Source organism: Quercus robur, chromosome 3 (genome assembly GCF_932294415.1).
Source record: "Quercus robur chromosome 3, dhQueRobu3.1, whole genome shotgun sequence".
Lineage (NCBI taxonomy): Eukaryota > Viridiplantae > Streptophyta > Magnoliopsida > Fagales > Fagaceae > Quercus > Quercus robur.
In genome coordinates, this window is record NC_065536.1 from 55262856 (window position 1) to 55279625 (window position 16770).

The 16770-nt window shown below is 32.3% G+C and overlaps 1 protein-coding gene across 1 annotated transcript; it reads right to left on the minus strand.

Annotated features, from left to right (window-relative positions):
• Positions 1-5036: 5036 nt before the first annotated feature.
• Positions 5037-10632, minus strand: LOC126718433 (uncharacterized). Its single transcript, XM_050420619.1, has 7 exons — positions 9735-10632; positions 9510-9596; positions 9181-9393; positions 8196-8360; positions 7348-7401; positions 7094-7240; positions 5037-5690 (listed from the first exon to the last, which is right to left on the minus strand). The coding sequence occupies exons 1-7, from the start codon at positions 10089-10091 to the stop codon at positions 5313-5315; spliced, it is 1401 nt and encodes a 466-aa protein (XP_050276576.1). The 5' UTR covers positions 10092-10632; the 3' UTR covers positions 5037-5312.
• Positions 10633-16770: the final 6138 nt, after the last annotated feature.

Genomic DNA, 16770 nt, shown 5'->3' on the forward strand with positions numbered 1-16770 from the left:
TCTAATCCTCCTTATTGCCCTCTCAATCCAAACAGACCCTTAGGATTTTTTTAGATTTAAGGGAAAAGTTAATGGATGTCCTAAGGGCATTAGTTTAGGATATATTTTTAGAAACTTTTACGGAAAATAAAATCACTTTTTTGACTGTTTTTTATATTTCTCATAAAAATTGTGTTAAAAATTTTCTAAAATTGTTTATTAGTAATTGCCATAAGAGCACTTATTAACAATACCTTAGATTTAATTCAATTAAAAATTTCACAAAAAAAATGTTTGTGATAGGATAAATAAGGTCATGAAAAAAATATTGATTTATTTATATCTCTTTACATATAATGGATTTGCTTGGACGTGCTTGCTTCATTTTTAGCTCTAGAAGTATTTATATATATATATATATATATATTTATTTATTTATATATTTATTGGTTCTTATGTTGCACAGTTTCAGTCAAAGAAAAGACTAATGAATTCTGACTCGGGGAATAGACCTGAACGAGTACCCTGTCAGACAGCCATCAATTCAGTAAAAGGACGTATGGAGTAATTTGCGTCGAAGACTCACTAATGACTTGTGGGATAATTCATGGAAGAAGAATTAAAGAAATGTTAATCCTACTGTTTCTCTTTTGATTTCCATATATGTTTCACTTTCACCACGCACTAATGACTTGTGGGATAATTCAGTCAAAAAAAAAAAAAAAAAAAAAACTTGTGGGATAAAAAAGTCATGAGCAAACCGTGTCAATTATCAGTGTATAAGAAAAAGCACACATTGATTGAGTAATCGTTTTTCATATGGAAGACTTAAGGAAGTCCTAGAATTGGCTTGTCAAAGAAGGACAAAAAAAGAGTATAAAAAAATGTTAAAATTATCTCTGTCCTTTGATTTCTTGTATATCACAGTTTCAGCCAAGGCTCGAGCAATTGCCTTGCCCCACATCCAGCGTTTCTGAGAAAGGACGTGATATTATTGAGTTCTCGTTATCAACACTACGGTTGGCTTGTCATAGTAAATAGTATTCCCTCAAAGTCCTGCCAATTTAGACTTTGTACACCAACTTTCAAATTGTAATTGAGTATTAAGCTCGGACACAGGTACGACTACAAACATGAATATGGATACAAATATAGATACGGACATGACACGGTGACACAAACAATTTCTGAAAAATTATAACTTTAAAAAAAATTATAACATGAAACGGCCATTATGACACTGATATAAAACGAACACGATATAAATATGACACGGATATAACCACCCTAAATAAAATAAAATGTCCCTATTCACACAAATACGTATCACAAAAAGATACTGCAGACACTGACTTAATGCTATGATAATAGGGTCCACAGACACAGAGTGATGAATATATAATTCTAAGGTCTAAGGTGCTCACTGTTCCTTGCACAAACAATTGTTCTGGTTTGTGTTACAATTAAAAGCTCCCAATGTGTATGATTGTCACTCATCTGTAATGGTTGGTGGATTCATTTAATAGGTATCATAAGAGCAATACTTGGGAAGTTGGGAACACATCATTAACAACTATCGATGGGTGAAATACAGAAAGAAAAAACACCCACATTTTATGGTTGGTCCATGGACTTTTTTTTTGATCCACTCTACGCATTCGCTTATGCTTCAAGTATAACTTAGATCTTATTATAGACTTATAGTATATCTGACTTCTATAATATCTGATGCACCGACTTGGGGTCAAAGACAACTCCATCACTCTGAAATACACATTGGTTTAGGCCTGCAAGAATGGCTTTAATTTAGCTTCAGTTTGACCTTATTGGTTCATGATTGCTTGCCTAGACAAGAATCTATATAGACCATGCTGGTTTTCCTACACCCTTTTTAGACGTGAATACAGGTTTTATAGTGCTGGTTAAGATTTGAATGCGTCTAAACATTGTTGATGATGTTTTATCTTTATCTTTTTCATTGAAGAAAATGATTTCCATTGTAATTTAAAAGGTTAAACTAGCCAAAATCCACAAGTTGACTCATACCTAAGGAGTGAAAAAGCTAAAAAGATGTAGCATGAGAAAAGATTTAGTTGTGATCAGGGCAGAACTAGGATTTTATGAATGGGGGCCGAAAGTACAACAAATACAAAGTTGAACTAATTTAATTGAGTCATACAATAAATATGAAGAGTTTGGGGGGCTAATCATATTTCTTTTATAAAGTTTAGGTAAATTTAGAGGTAAAAGTCTAATATTTGAGAAGTTTGGGGAGCTAACTATATATATTTTGAAATTTTTTCAAAAAACAAGGGGTAGTTTTATAATATTTGGGAAGTTTGGGGCCCCATGGCCCCCCCACTTCTCTAAGTAATTTTGCTCTGGTTGTGCTTATTAGAGAATAGATTCATTAAGGGTCTGTTTGGATTGAACTTATTGTTGCTGAAACTGAAAACACTGTAGCAAAATAATTTTTACATGTGTAAATAGTACCGTGAGATCCATTTTTAATATTTTTTAATATGTAAACAGTGTATGCATAGTGCCTGAACAGTCATACACTGTTCATAACAGTAAATGTTGTCTCCTAAAGTCAACAAATGCGGGCAAAAAAAAAAAAAAAAAAAGGAGAAAACGCGCTTTGAAAACGCAGACGCCGGATTAATTGCTATCCAAACGCCCTCTAAAACCGATTTAACTTGATTAGACATGTCTATGCATAATAGCATAAGAGAAAAATTTTGCATGTCAAACTCCAAAAATCACTTGTATCAATAATCAATCTACGTAAACTTGTATAAATTTATATTGTTATTACAGTAAACATGTCAATATGCATGATTACTATTTACATGCAAATATATTTTTTAATACTTTTTATTCATAAATGCAAAGAGAGAGCAATAAAAAAATTAATAAAGAAGTAATATTTTAATAAAATATAGTGTAAAATACGTAATAAGTGTTTTTGAAAAGTGGTTGTATGTAATAGAAAAAGCAGATCTTATGTTAAAATTAACAAAAAATTTTACATGAGCTGATACTGATGCTTTTAAAAGTGTACAGGGATTCAGCTTAATTGGATGGACTTAGCCTTTTATAAAACTCTCTTTCAATGAGAAGGTTTTACACAAAGGGCAAAAGATGGAATAGATTCTATAAGGTTTTACATAAAGGCCAAAAGATGGAATAGATTCTATCTGTTCATTTTGCATTCTTAAGAGGAAACATGATAGGATAATGACCATTTATCTATAGAATTATAAAGAAAATAATCAAAATACCGAGTATGCATTCATATTCACGTTGCTGAAGTTTAAAGCGTTTTGACATTATATTAATACAAATTCCCGTTGTACAGCAATACATATCTCAGTTTCAGAATGTTCAAACATTTTAAAGTTTGAACAATAAGAAGAGGAAACGTGGACTTCAAGAAAAAGATAATAGTTGGCAATCGTGCACATTGACATTAACAAATATACAAATCCAATTTCTTAAAAACAAATTCATGTGGGAACGCATCCCAAGGATTGGATAAATGAGTAATGATAGAAGATGGGGTATTGTGTTGTACTAGTAATAATCATGGTCAATAGTCTTTGGGGGCTCAAAGTGAGATACATTGTATCTACTACTACTATTTTTTTAATGTATTATTCGTAATGACATTAATTATCTCTAAGTTTCTATCTTATATTCAAAGGAAAGCATGCTTACTTTGGTATTATTAGTACATTAAAAAGTGTATGTTTGTGGGGGAAACTAATTATTTATGCTAGCTAAGTATGTTTCATATTTCATCCAGCTGGGTCCACAGCTCCACATGCTAATCATAAATGTAGTTACATACTTATGATATCTTAATTTTAGGTTTACGAGAGATGTGTCTCCCTATTTAAAAAAGAATACGGAATTTATTTATTTATAATTTTGTAAAAATTGCATATTAGGTAACATTTATGAAAGTTTCAGAGCAGCTAGCAGGTAGCAACTACATGCGAGAAAAACAGTCACCGACTCATCTCTCCAAAGTCCAAATTCCAATTATAAAGAGTGATTAATTTTGTGTGGGACCTATGGCCTTCATCAAGGGCAGGCATGCAGGCATTTAATTTGTGAAGGATTAATGTGTCTACAAAGATAGTAGTTGTTAGGTTTTGGTCAATTGTATGGACCCCTATTTTGTAAAATTGAATTAATACCAATCTTGCACTCTCAAAGTTATAAGGGGAGACCATGGGGTGAATTCCAGTTAATTCAATTGGTAAAATTTTTGGTTAAATAAGAGATTTGTGATTCAATCTCCGCCTACATTGGAAACCGATGGATGTCTTAGTCCGATAATAAAAAGCAAAATCACATAAGTGGATGCTATAGGTTGAAATTCTATTAAAAAGAAAAAAGAGAGATCATGTGAATTTCAAGTAATTCATTTAGTTGTTTTTAGGGCCTTATTTGATTCATCAAATCATGGATTAAAAATTTTTGGGCCTGGTTAATAGATGTTCTTAAAGCATTTATTAATAGACTATTTTAGAAAAAAATTAATACCACTTTCCTAAGAAATATAAAAAAAAATTTCAAAAAAGTTAGTAACTTTTTAATTTTTCCATATATTTTTAAAATATTTCTCAAACCAATGCTCTTAAAGCATTCTTTAACTATCCCATAAATTTTTTAGCCAATATTTTGGGTATCTCGAAAGAATACTCATTGTAATAATCTAGTGTATGGAATGTGGGAATTATACTCAACTAAATCTCATGACAATTTTTTTTTTTGGAATAATGCTAGAGATATAAATTTTTTTACAAAAAAATTTATAAACTGCTATGTGGTGAGTGGTTATTGGTAAATGAAAAAATGATATTAATGATGAGATTAGATGAAAACTAATAAAAACTTGGCCACATCAACTATTTGTAAAAATATTGTAAAATAGTTTGTGGCTGTAGCATTACTTTTTTTTTGGATAAGTCATATTAGGATTAATTAAGTGCTCTAAAAGTCATGTATATCCACATATTAAGAAAAAATAAAATAAAAAATAAAGATGGAAATCACAAACCACAGTATATTCACTATTTCTTTTTCCGAATTTACACAAGTCCCTAAAGGCGGTATAATTAATGAATCACCTGTTAGTAAGAGAAGAAAAAAAAAAAGGAAAAGAAAAAGAAAAAGGAAATGACAAAGAAAAAATGGATTAACAAAGTAAACATATTATACCCCAAGCTCACCGAATGATCTCGAGAAGAAACCCAAATAACCCAATTTGATAATAAAAGAAAAAAAAAACAAAGTAACTTTCCACCTTTGTACCAATCCCATTAGGGACACCTCACATTTCTTCCAGGTCCACCATAGTAAAAGTAATTCCCCCAAACACCATTTATTCCTCCTTGTATATCATAGCAATTGGGATGATCTGCTAGGACTCTTAGGTTTGATAATGGAATCAAGTTATTATCCCAATCAACAACTTGCAAATTTCGAAAATAAGATGCTTTTCCAAAACCCTCTCCTGCAAAATGTCCACTGCCCATTTGTGTTGAAGTGTGAAAACCAGATGGCCTAGAATTCACAGTTTCTCCTCCAAATTGTACCATGCTTGCATGACTTTGTAGGTGAGTGAACAAGAATGATGGCCAGTACCCAACCAGAATTCCGGACCCAAATTCTAGCCACCAATTTCCATGCTTCGGATCCTACACAATATTATCAAAATCACTCCGTTAGAGGAACAAAAAAGAAAGAAAGAAAGAGAGTAAAAAAAAGTAGGTATAATTCTTTAGATATTATTTTTGAGATTTCTTAATTAAATTCAATCTTGTGGGGAATAAATGATTGCATAGTTGAATTTAATTCTTTTTAACAAAGATAATATTGCTTTTGATGTATTGACGAATACAATTAAACATAGTTCAATGGATAATCGTAATGTACAAGTACAAGTAGTTGAGGAATTGTAAGTAGGTTTTATTCAAAACTAAAAGTTGTTAAAAGAAAACCAACGAGAAAAATGGTTATTCTTTAAGCCACAAAGTTCATGGTTCAAGATTTTTATTCGTGGGAAATTCGTCATATTTATGAAAAAAAGGTGCATGCGACAGGAAGCTCTTTTGCTTGGAAAAGAAGAGAATCTTGCAAGACATAAAAAAGCACAATGGAACATTGGAATTGCAATTCATTAGTGTTTGAGATTATCAGTGCACGCGTACGATGACTATAGTATAGTGGGATGTGTGGCACATTTTCACTTGAAATATGGGCTATTCCTAATGTTCATATCTTCATGCATGGTATTATTATTATATTTTGATATATATATTTTTTATTTTGTCAATACTCAATTCAACAATATTACAGACACACCAAATTCAACACTTAATTTCATATCTTATTAAAGTGATTGATTTTAAGTTGTGAAAAAAAAAAAAAGAAAAAAAAAAAGAAAAAAAAGAGAAAATATGAAAAATTGGTGGGCAAAATATATCCATTACTCATAATCGACTACTCGATTTTACAGTAAAATTGATGTATTCCTAGATTTCTTCTACTTGTAAGTTTATGTATGAAATTAACCTTGCCCCCTTGCACTATCTTCAATGGACAAGTTGGGATTTCGAAAGTTCTAGAGGTGCTTGACCATCAAATCTAAGGACTTTTTGGGCTAGAAAAGTATTTAGATCGAATGGTCCAACGCAAATCTAACATTAAATATTTTTATATTTTGATGGGGTTAAGAGATCCATGGCCGTGGATGTTTCCTACACACCTAATACTCTTTAGACTCTTCTTGTTTTGTCGTTTGTAGGTTATATGATTGCAAGTTTTACCTTAAACAAATAACCGCCAAACCCGCCATGACCTCAACTATGAAAAACATAACATTAAAAAAAAAGTTGCTATATCTATTTCCATATTATTTATCCTATTTCTATTTTAAAACTAAGGTACAACCTATTTATGCTATTCCTTTTGAATTTTATTGTTTTCTCATTAGCCAAAAAAAAAAAAAAAAAAACTATGCTAAAACAAAGAAATAAAAAATTGATTTTAGTAACCAAATCAAGGTTTATATATATTTTTGTGGTGAAGTTTAATTTACCTTCCAAACCAATAGGCTAATATCGAATTGTCCACCATTGTATGAGGAAGTGGGAGAAATTGCAGCCCCAATTGCAATTCTATTGTTAGTCTGAACGAAGCCGGAGCATAATAAATTGTAACACCCAGTTGCTTGATAAGCATCAGTCTGTAAATTGATAAATTAATAAGTACCTTATTATTTTGTGAAATTAATTTCAAAGCGGTAGATGTATTGCAATTTTTTTCTTAAATGAAGGAAATTTTATTACTTACAGTCCAATAAGTAAAGAACCTGGGATAGTTGTCCCCATACAGCTCTGGACTAACCTGCAGAAAATTAAATGAATTAAAGAAAATGAGAGGTGGTTGAGCAGTGATATAACCACTTTAAATGTGAAAGCAAATATTGGTATTTAATGTGTCGAAATTCTTTGCAAACATTATATTGCTATGTCTGAGTGTGGCTTTCTCAATTAAATACATGGTGTCTTCCTATAAAAAAATCTTTACTAATTTTATTAGATAAGTTTTTAAAAATAGATGTGTTAACTTTTAAATACAACACAAGAAATTAATTAAAAGGTTTATTTATTGTGTGATTGCTGTTATATTTATTGTCATTTCTGTTTGTAAATATTCTATAGTAGTAAAATTGATAATAATTTTAGCATTTTCATAAATCTATCAAGAGTTTCAAAACAAGTTGCACTAGTAGGATTGAATATACACACACCTCATAAGAGATTTTCCCATTGGCAAACTTCATATTATAGTTCAATGACAGGAAATAAACAATTTTTTTTTCTTTTTTTTTTAATTTATTTATTAGTCAAACCTTAAAAAAGTATCCATTCTATTGTGATTGTGACGTGTGAGTAGCATCCCGCCAAGACAAGTATAGTAAAAAGGTTAACATTTGTCTGTTAATGGATAGAAATGAAGGGCATATGAACTTAAAAACATGTGTTTTGTTATTTGAAAATATATGGAAAAATACGTGTGGGTAAAAAAATGTGTGAAAATACGTGTAATGTTTAAAAACATGTATTTTTTTTGAAATGATGTACCAAACACCCCTAAACTTCTATGGGAGAAGATGATATGAGGAAATAGAAGCATACCTGCCAACCAGCTTCAATGGTGTTAAGGTCATCGCCAAATGAACCAGAGATGACCCACATTTGAGACAAACTGAATTCATATTGATTAGCCACGCGAGGTGCCCACACATTTATGCTAGCTTTTGCTCCAAAATACTGATCTCCACTCACATACCCAACCGCATGCTGAAACCCACAGGTTTAAATGAGAAAGGGACAGTAATAATGCCATAATTTTAAAACTGATTCATTACTATATGTTGCTTAATTTTCATGGTTTCTTAAACCTTTAAGTTTGTTGACTTATTCTTGACGTTACAGTACATACGTCTTCTTTTAACCTTTTTTTTTTTAAAGAAAAAATTCTTATTCTATTCGAATAAATTCAATATTTAATCTTCATAGAATTCTATACTTTGGTTCATTAGAGTGCATTTGGATTCACTTTTTATAGACAAATTTATTTCTCAATTATTTGTTACAAGTTAAGAAAATCAAGATTATAACTTATAAAGTGAGACTCTAAAAAAGTTGTATATAAGCAAATAAGCTAATAAGATATTAAAAAAAGATGATCCAAACACCGTTTATGTTTGATAAGTGAAATGAAGGAAACCCCACAATCATATATATTTTGGTTTATTCTGCTTACACAGGAAAGCATCAGTGATCAGACACATTATTGTCATGATCTGGGTTATGTTTTGTTCAAAATTCTCCGGAAGAATTTGTTGTAAAGAGAATAGAGGGAATAAAATATGTTTATCAGTGACTTCAGTTTCATATAAATAAAAACAAATTAAAAAAAGAAGAAGAAAAAAGCAGATTTTTGTCACACTTTATTCTTTGTTCAACAAGTTTATTAATAAAGCTGTTATCTTTAAGAACAAGAATACGAAAAAGGAAAAAAAAGTTGCAATATGAAGAATATTTGTGTCAGTTTGATCATAATTTTGTGACACTTTCCTCTTATTAATTTGTGTAATTGCTATTAATTGCACTTTACCTCATGGCCATTGCTGCTGGAGTCTCTTCTAACATGTCTTCTTGGTTTCCTTCCAAATCTTCGCACAGAACTAGCTCTTAACATATCTCCTTCAGTTGTTCTTCTGATTGGAACTGTTCCTTCTGGACATGACTCCCCAGAAAGACTCCATAACTGAACGTTTTCTTCTAACATGCCTGATGGGCTATGGCCTTTTGGTCTATCCGGTGGATCCTATAAATTTAAGCAAAGAAATTCACACTCTGATTAGTTTGAATTCACTAGCTTGGCTCCAAAATATGAGTTATGAAAACCTTCAAATAAATTGCCAAAAGTAAAGTTAAACTTACCAATGGTTTTTGACCTTTGAGTTGAGGGTGATCAAAAGCTGGTTGTAGATGAGACACAACGCAATCTATTATATCACCATCAGGGCTCTGCAGCAACAAAAAACAAGAACATTAAGTCCAAAACAAGTGCAAGAAAAAACAGAACAAAAACAGAGGAAGCGAAGGTTTAGTCCTATAAAAAAAAAAAAAAAAGCATTAATAGAGTCATAAGTGTCAAATATATGCCTGAATTGTCTTCACAGCAGGCTTGTTGATCTTGCTGAGACGAGCTGCTATTATTTTGAGCTTTTTCAACTCTTCGTTTGGCCGGAAAGTTTGATTGGATGCACGGTCATCAATGGTTTCCAATGAATGAACCGGACAAACCAAAGAAAAAACAAGAAGAAACCAAACAAAAATGGGAATGATTGGGGAGATCCTACACCAACTAGATGCCATGTTTGAGAAATTTCCTTGTGCTGTTGTTCCTTTTGCAATATCTGTTTGTGTTTGTGCACATTGGTGTTGTCTTCTTCTGTGTTCAAAATGATGCCATTTACTACTAGATTTTCTCCATGAAGACACACCTCCCAGCAAATCCATCCAAGGCTAAAATGACTATTCTAAGAGAACCCAATTCACTCTCTCACCATTTCCAAAGCTTTGGACACCCCAGGATAACGAAAACAAACTTCTATTCTATTTCTATTCTATTCTATTCTCTCTCTCTCTCTCTCTCTCTCTCGCTTCACGCACCTTCTAATACCTTGGTTTTGTGTTCTGACAACTTGAACTCCCAGGCGTGAGTTTGATTAAAAAACACACACAAATGGGTTGGGTTTTCTTAAAGTTTTACCCATGTGGGCATGGAGTTATAAATAGTTTGGTAGTGATGAAATCATGCCCTGTTTTTAAAATTCGAAAAAAGAAAATTGAGGAGAGAGAAAAATCCGGGGGGGGGGGGGGGGGGGGTGTGTTTGAGAGGTTGTGTTTCCAGTCTCCAATACAAAGACTGAAACTTTAGCTTTTGTGTTAATTTTATAGGGGAAAATGGTACTGATATCTGTTATTCTTTACTTTGGCTATGAGGACAGATTGGAATTACACTTGATTCTGGGTTTCCAAAGTTCTTTGCTTTGGGGTCTCTCTTTCTCGCTTCCCTAGATGTTCTTTGTGTCAGCTAGTCTGTTTTTGTTATCTCTCATTTACAATTATGGTTTAACAAATTAAAATTTGCCCACATTGACACATTTTGCGAAAAAAAAAAAAAAAAAAAGCATGCCGACTTTGGTTTTCTAAAAATTGTTGTGGTAAATTTTTTGATTTTTTCTTTTTGGGGTTTGGATAAATAGAAAAAGGAAGTAATGTGCTATCATGATACTACAGTAATTAACTTGCTGATGGGTGAAGATTTGGACATTTGTTGGGTTGACCACAACCCAACAAGCTAGTCTCAAATCAATAAGGAGTAGCACTTCCTACGGTTATAATTTCTGACTTAATCTAAGTTTCTCTTAAGTACCATACTTTTTGAGCAGTCATTTTCTTATAGTGAGCCAATTTTGTTAGCGTGTTGGGCCTGCTGTGTTGGCACGCGCATCTGGTTTTGTGCACTTCTCTGCATGCCTATGCACACACCCATGCATCAGCTGCTTAATCTTTCATTTTGCAATTGATTAATGGTTATTGGTACTGGTACATGAAGTTCCACTCTGCATTTTTCTTTTATTCTTTGCACAAATCGTTTAATTACATGGTGTAGAAGAATTAGAACCAACACCCCACCCCCCCCCCCCCCCCCCCCCCCCCCCCCAAAAAAAAAAAACTTGTTTTTTGGATTTATTGGATATTTTAAAAGAAAAAAGAAGAAGAAGAAGGAATGTATGCATAGTTTTAAAAATCGAAACGGTCAAAGAACCAAAACTAGATAAGGTTCTCAATTTTTGATTGATTTTTCCTCAGATTTGGAGGTTTTTACCAAACCAAATTAGGGACCAATATTCAGTTGAATTAATCAATCCGATCCAGTTTATTTAAAAAAAAAAAACCATGGATGTATGTTAATTATGCAATAATTGTGTCTTTATCAAATTATATATGATACAAGTTTACCAAACAGTAGGGAGCTGACTAGAGTATCTCAAATAAGGTCAAAAAGCATAAAATAGTAACACAAAATATAAGGAGACTCCAAAAGATATCCACCCATAACCATTAGCTTTAGGTGCGCTTACGGGTGGAGTTGAGTTGGGTTAAGCTCAACTCGACACTTGACCCGACCATGTTGAATGAAGAAGGAAGAACCTGTCAGCGATCAAGGAGAACTGGCCCCTTGAGTGTTTGAGAGTCCATGTGAGTAGTCAAATTGTCTAATGTAGCAATAATGATCACAAATGTGGGATGATGATGGCAATGGCGGTCACATAATTGACTAAAACAAGTGATTACAGGTGATGATGGGTGCATATCTAGCCCAAACTACAGTGGGGAGGAGTCGATGATCACAGATCGAGTCAATGATGATAGGGAGATGATGCAAAACAAGTAGGAAGGAGGAAGGTGGCAACCTTTATGATGATATGAGTATATATATTCGATTAGGTTAGATTTGTAATGTCGAGGAGGAAGAAACCCATTGCCCAATTCTCCACCCACCACTCGAATACCCACTTGGTTGCATCATCTAACACTCTTTAGGATAGTTTAGGTTGGGCGGGTGATTGATCATCCCTAATTAGCTTGTTAGCATAATGATCACTTACATGCATATTGAATGGACAATTAAAAAATCTCTAGAGAGAAGTGTTAGGATATCTAGATGTTGCTTAATCCCATAACAAATTTATTTGTAATTGTTAGGTTTGATTTTGTAATATAAAAAGTGGTAATGAAGGCTAAAGTTGAAGATTTTGTTAATTATGCAAGAAAGACAATGTCGGTCATGCGTAATTCAAGCTTGGTCATGCGAGATTCAAATAGACCCCTATGTTAACCCTAATCTTCAAAGAATGAAGATAGTTATTGGAATTACATTGAATTGATTCTTGTCTTCTAATCCTCCCTATTTGTGTTATCCTTGAGAGGATATTTTACCACCTAAATCAAGATCATCACTTGTGTTATTGGAGTGTTGTTGTAAAAGGATAATGCTAACAAACATATTTAAGTGACCTATGTTTATGCTTGAGCTCGCTATTATGTTTGAGCTCCGCTCATTTAATAGTTGGGCCTAAACTTATATTGAGTTTAACTTTATTGGCTAAAAAAAATAATATAAACAAATTTTTTTCCAAAGTCAATTCGAATTACTCATAAATAACTTGGTTCATTTACAACCTTAATTGCAAATTTATGAATTCAAACTAATATGATACTAGAAAGATCCTTTTTGTTTTGTTTTTTGTATTTTTGGGTGATATGTGGTTGTAACAAACTAACAATTACCAAAAAAGAAAGAAAGAAAGAAAGAAAGAAAGAAAGAAATGTGAAACTTATATATATTATCTTAGCTATAGTTTCCTTAACTGAATTCGAAAACTTAATTACATTGATTAATAAGGTAAGAATAGTATTATTTTTTCAAAAAATAATTGAATTCAAAACAATCAAGTGTTACAACTCAATTTGAGAAACTAATATACTATAACAAAGGAATTGTATATAAGTTTGAACTAAAACGAAAGAAAAAAAAAACCCCTACATCTGCCAATATGTAAAAACCTGTGAAAGAAAATGTGGAGTAATTCTCATTTCTCATATCTATCAGCCAGAATAACTGTTGATGATATTTACACAAGTGAACAGAGCAGTGTATGATGTCACGGTTAAAGGATCATGACATCAATAGTCACCCAAGGCTTGGGATTGATTACACGTGTAAGTATTACAGACACTGCATGCACTGATGCACCTATTGCATCGTTTTTATTTGTAACATTTACTTTTGTCCCAGAACGCTCCTTATTCTACTACCTTTTAGAATACTCCAAATTTTAAATACATCTTGATTTATTATTATTATTATTGTTATTTTTTTTTTTGGTAAAATTATATCTTAAAGTTTAAGATGTACAAATTGAGCAACTGTCATGCAAATCAGGGTTAACTTCATGATAATCTTCTTCTTTTTTTTTATTATTTATTAAATAATTTAGTTTAAACTTTAATCTAGTAATTACCAGGGCTTGCCTTTCCCAGTATTCCCCTAGCTCTCTTTTTAGGACCGTGGCAATGATGCCTGCCACTTCGCCGGCATAACCTTTTATTCTTGTTTTATTCCTCTTTTTATTTATTTATTTAATTATTATTTTTATATATAAAATAAAATATTTATTAGAATTCTGATCCTACTTCCTAGGGTTTAACAATCACCCACACCTGCATCATACAAAAAATTGAAAGCATACAAAAACATTGACCCACAATGAATTTTTTTTTTTTTTTGGTCCCACAATGTGTCACTCTCATAATCTCATTCCACGTCAATTGGCTCACATAATTTAGATATCTTAGTGGAACCAAACCCACATAGCCACAGAATTTAGAATTTAAATTGATCCATAGAGCAATGTTATTGAAGCCAGACCCTCCAGCCCATATGGTATAATTCTTTGTTAGATTCTAATAATTAAATGGTAGCATGCATGTCTATTGAGTATTGACAATGTCTGACTGAATGGTTGTGATTTCAGAAGATGCCTTTATAAACCTTTTTAAAACCAGGTTGAATAAAGTATTGGTTTGCTTCCACAAGTTTATTAAGAGTTACAGCTAGAGAAAAATGGTCTCCAGGGACCACTATAGTGTTAAAGAATTATTGTGCAACAAATTCACAAAGCGACTGAGCATGTTCACAAATGTCTCCAAGAGAGCTCGTTCTAGCTAGCGACCCTTCAATTTTTTGTGCCCTTAACAAGTTACAAGTTTAAACACCCAATATTGACTGAATTTGTGTCACCATAATAATAGAGTTTTGACCCTAAATCTAAAACCAAATACACTGAAAAGGTTGGTCCCAAAAAGGTTGGCAACTACTTTGAAAGCTTCGGTTAAAACCATATACATACATTAACATTTAGTTAAAAGTGTTGTGTTTATAGCAGTGAGAATAATTTGACCATTTTGAAAAATCATTTGAAAGCTCCACTTGGAAGGCTGCTAAAGTAGCATGCAGTTGTTGCTTTTAATTTGAAGGGGGGACAAAGGCCAAATAGTTGTGCACAAACTAGTGTATTTATAGTTGGACCTAAAAACACTATTATTTTACTAGGCCTTTCCAAAAAATTAAAAGCATGGTCATCAAGTGTTAAAGGCCATGCGGGTGCAGTGAGTGTGCATGAGTAATTATAGGGTTCAATGCAATTTAATTTGAGAAATACCGACAAGTTTGGCTCAATGGACCATTGAGGACCTTTTATGCACACATATCTCATGGAAATTTGTGCTTTCTGTGAGAAATTAATTAATGGATCCATTAACAAGTACAATTTTTTTATTTTTTTTATAATAAAGTTTCAACTGATATCGTCCGCTTTTGATAATTATACTGTTTATCATCAGATCAAGATACTGATCGATTTTTAGTGTAGACGAGAATTGAACCTCAGATCTTTTATTCAACCATTAGAGACTTTACGAGTTAGCTAATTGTAACCTACTATTAACAAGTACATATATACACTGAATGATGCTTTTCTTTTATTTTGGATAGAATGATGCTATTAATTGAAGTACAATCCTTTTGAGCCAATGCACAACACAATAGTGACTTCAAAATTGGCTTTAATATATTTAATTCAAAAAAAAAATTGGCTTTAATATATTATAATAAGATTTTGTACAGTATATACTTGACATGGCAGCCTCTACTTTTCCTTTTAAAAAAGAAAATTACAACTTTTTTGGTCAGAGAAAATGGAATTTGAGCGTATTTCAGTGCATATGATTGCGTCTTATGGGGGTGAAGAGGGTCCTGTGCAATCTTGATTGAAGCCAGCAAGCCATGAGATCTTTATCTTTCTAATGGATTCAGCAGCTATGTCCCTTTTCATCATCTTGATTCCAGAGAGAAGAAAAGCTGACATCAGTTTAAATGCCTAAAAGATGGCCATAAACAAAACCAAATTGAAGGGAATGCTTTGAGAATAGGTACCCAGAATCTAGTCTGCTATTATGATTTCTTTTGCACACCCATCATTTTTGCCCTTCTTTATTCTAAATTCGTGTCCCACTTGGAGTTGGGGAGTGTTCAGTGTTCACATTCCAAATATTATAGCTGTGTTGGGCCAAATATAAAGGATTAATATCTAAAATTGGTTTTAGTTCAAACAAGCTGACTAGCTTATATTCTTACCATCTTACCATCTTATGTGTGTATTCTTCTTTTACGGTGAGTATAAAGCCACGACACGACAAATAACAGGTTGTGATAGTTTTATGTAAAAGTGATATACAAATTACAATTTGTCATCTTAATAGTTTTGAAATCATTTGTGTTTATAGCATGTTGGGAAGAGAATACCTTAAGAAAACTCCCATTGAGTAGTTAATGTAACATATATAGATATTACTTGGTCCAAAAATTTAAGCGAATGGGCATAAGTCCAATTATGTTATATTAACCATTCATTTTTTTCATTAGTATCCAATGTGAGATTTCATTATTTAACCAAACACATTACTCACAACTCACTTAAACAACACTCACAAACAAAAACAACAAAACTCACAAACAAAAACAAAAACCTCTCACAAACATCAGGCACACAAGCTCACAATTCCAAAGCCTTAAGATACCCAATAACTCTCTCACACTAATAAACAAAAACTCTCAACGCATAACCACAAATATCTCTCAAGCTCAAGAATTTACTAAACTACTCTTTGAAGAAACCAACTCATGTTCTTTTAGGAATCTTCTTCTCTCTCCATGTGGGCGGATCCTTGGACAAAAGCCACAAAACCCTTTGCAACAATGTCTATTTATAAGGCTTCAATTCAATTTCTTGATGACAAGAAATAGCCAATTACTTATTTCACAAGATAACTTTTTTCTTTCCATATTAATGAGAATCCTTATCTTCTACACCAAGGACAAACCTAAACCAAATTTAATTAGAAATTCGAAACAATATTTAACATAGCATTATTGATTCTTTTAAGTTGCTTTCCGTAGCCTGAAATCTGAAGCTAGTGCAAGGGTCAAAAGCTCAAAGCACTCAGTCCAAATAATGAACTTTTATTTTTTGGCTGCAGTGCAGATCAAAATTTTTGCAGGGGTTTT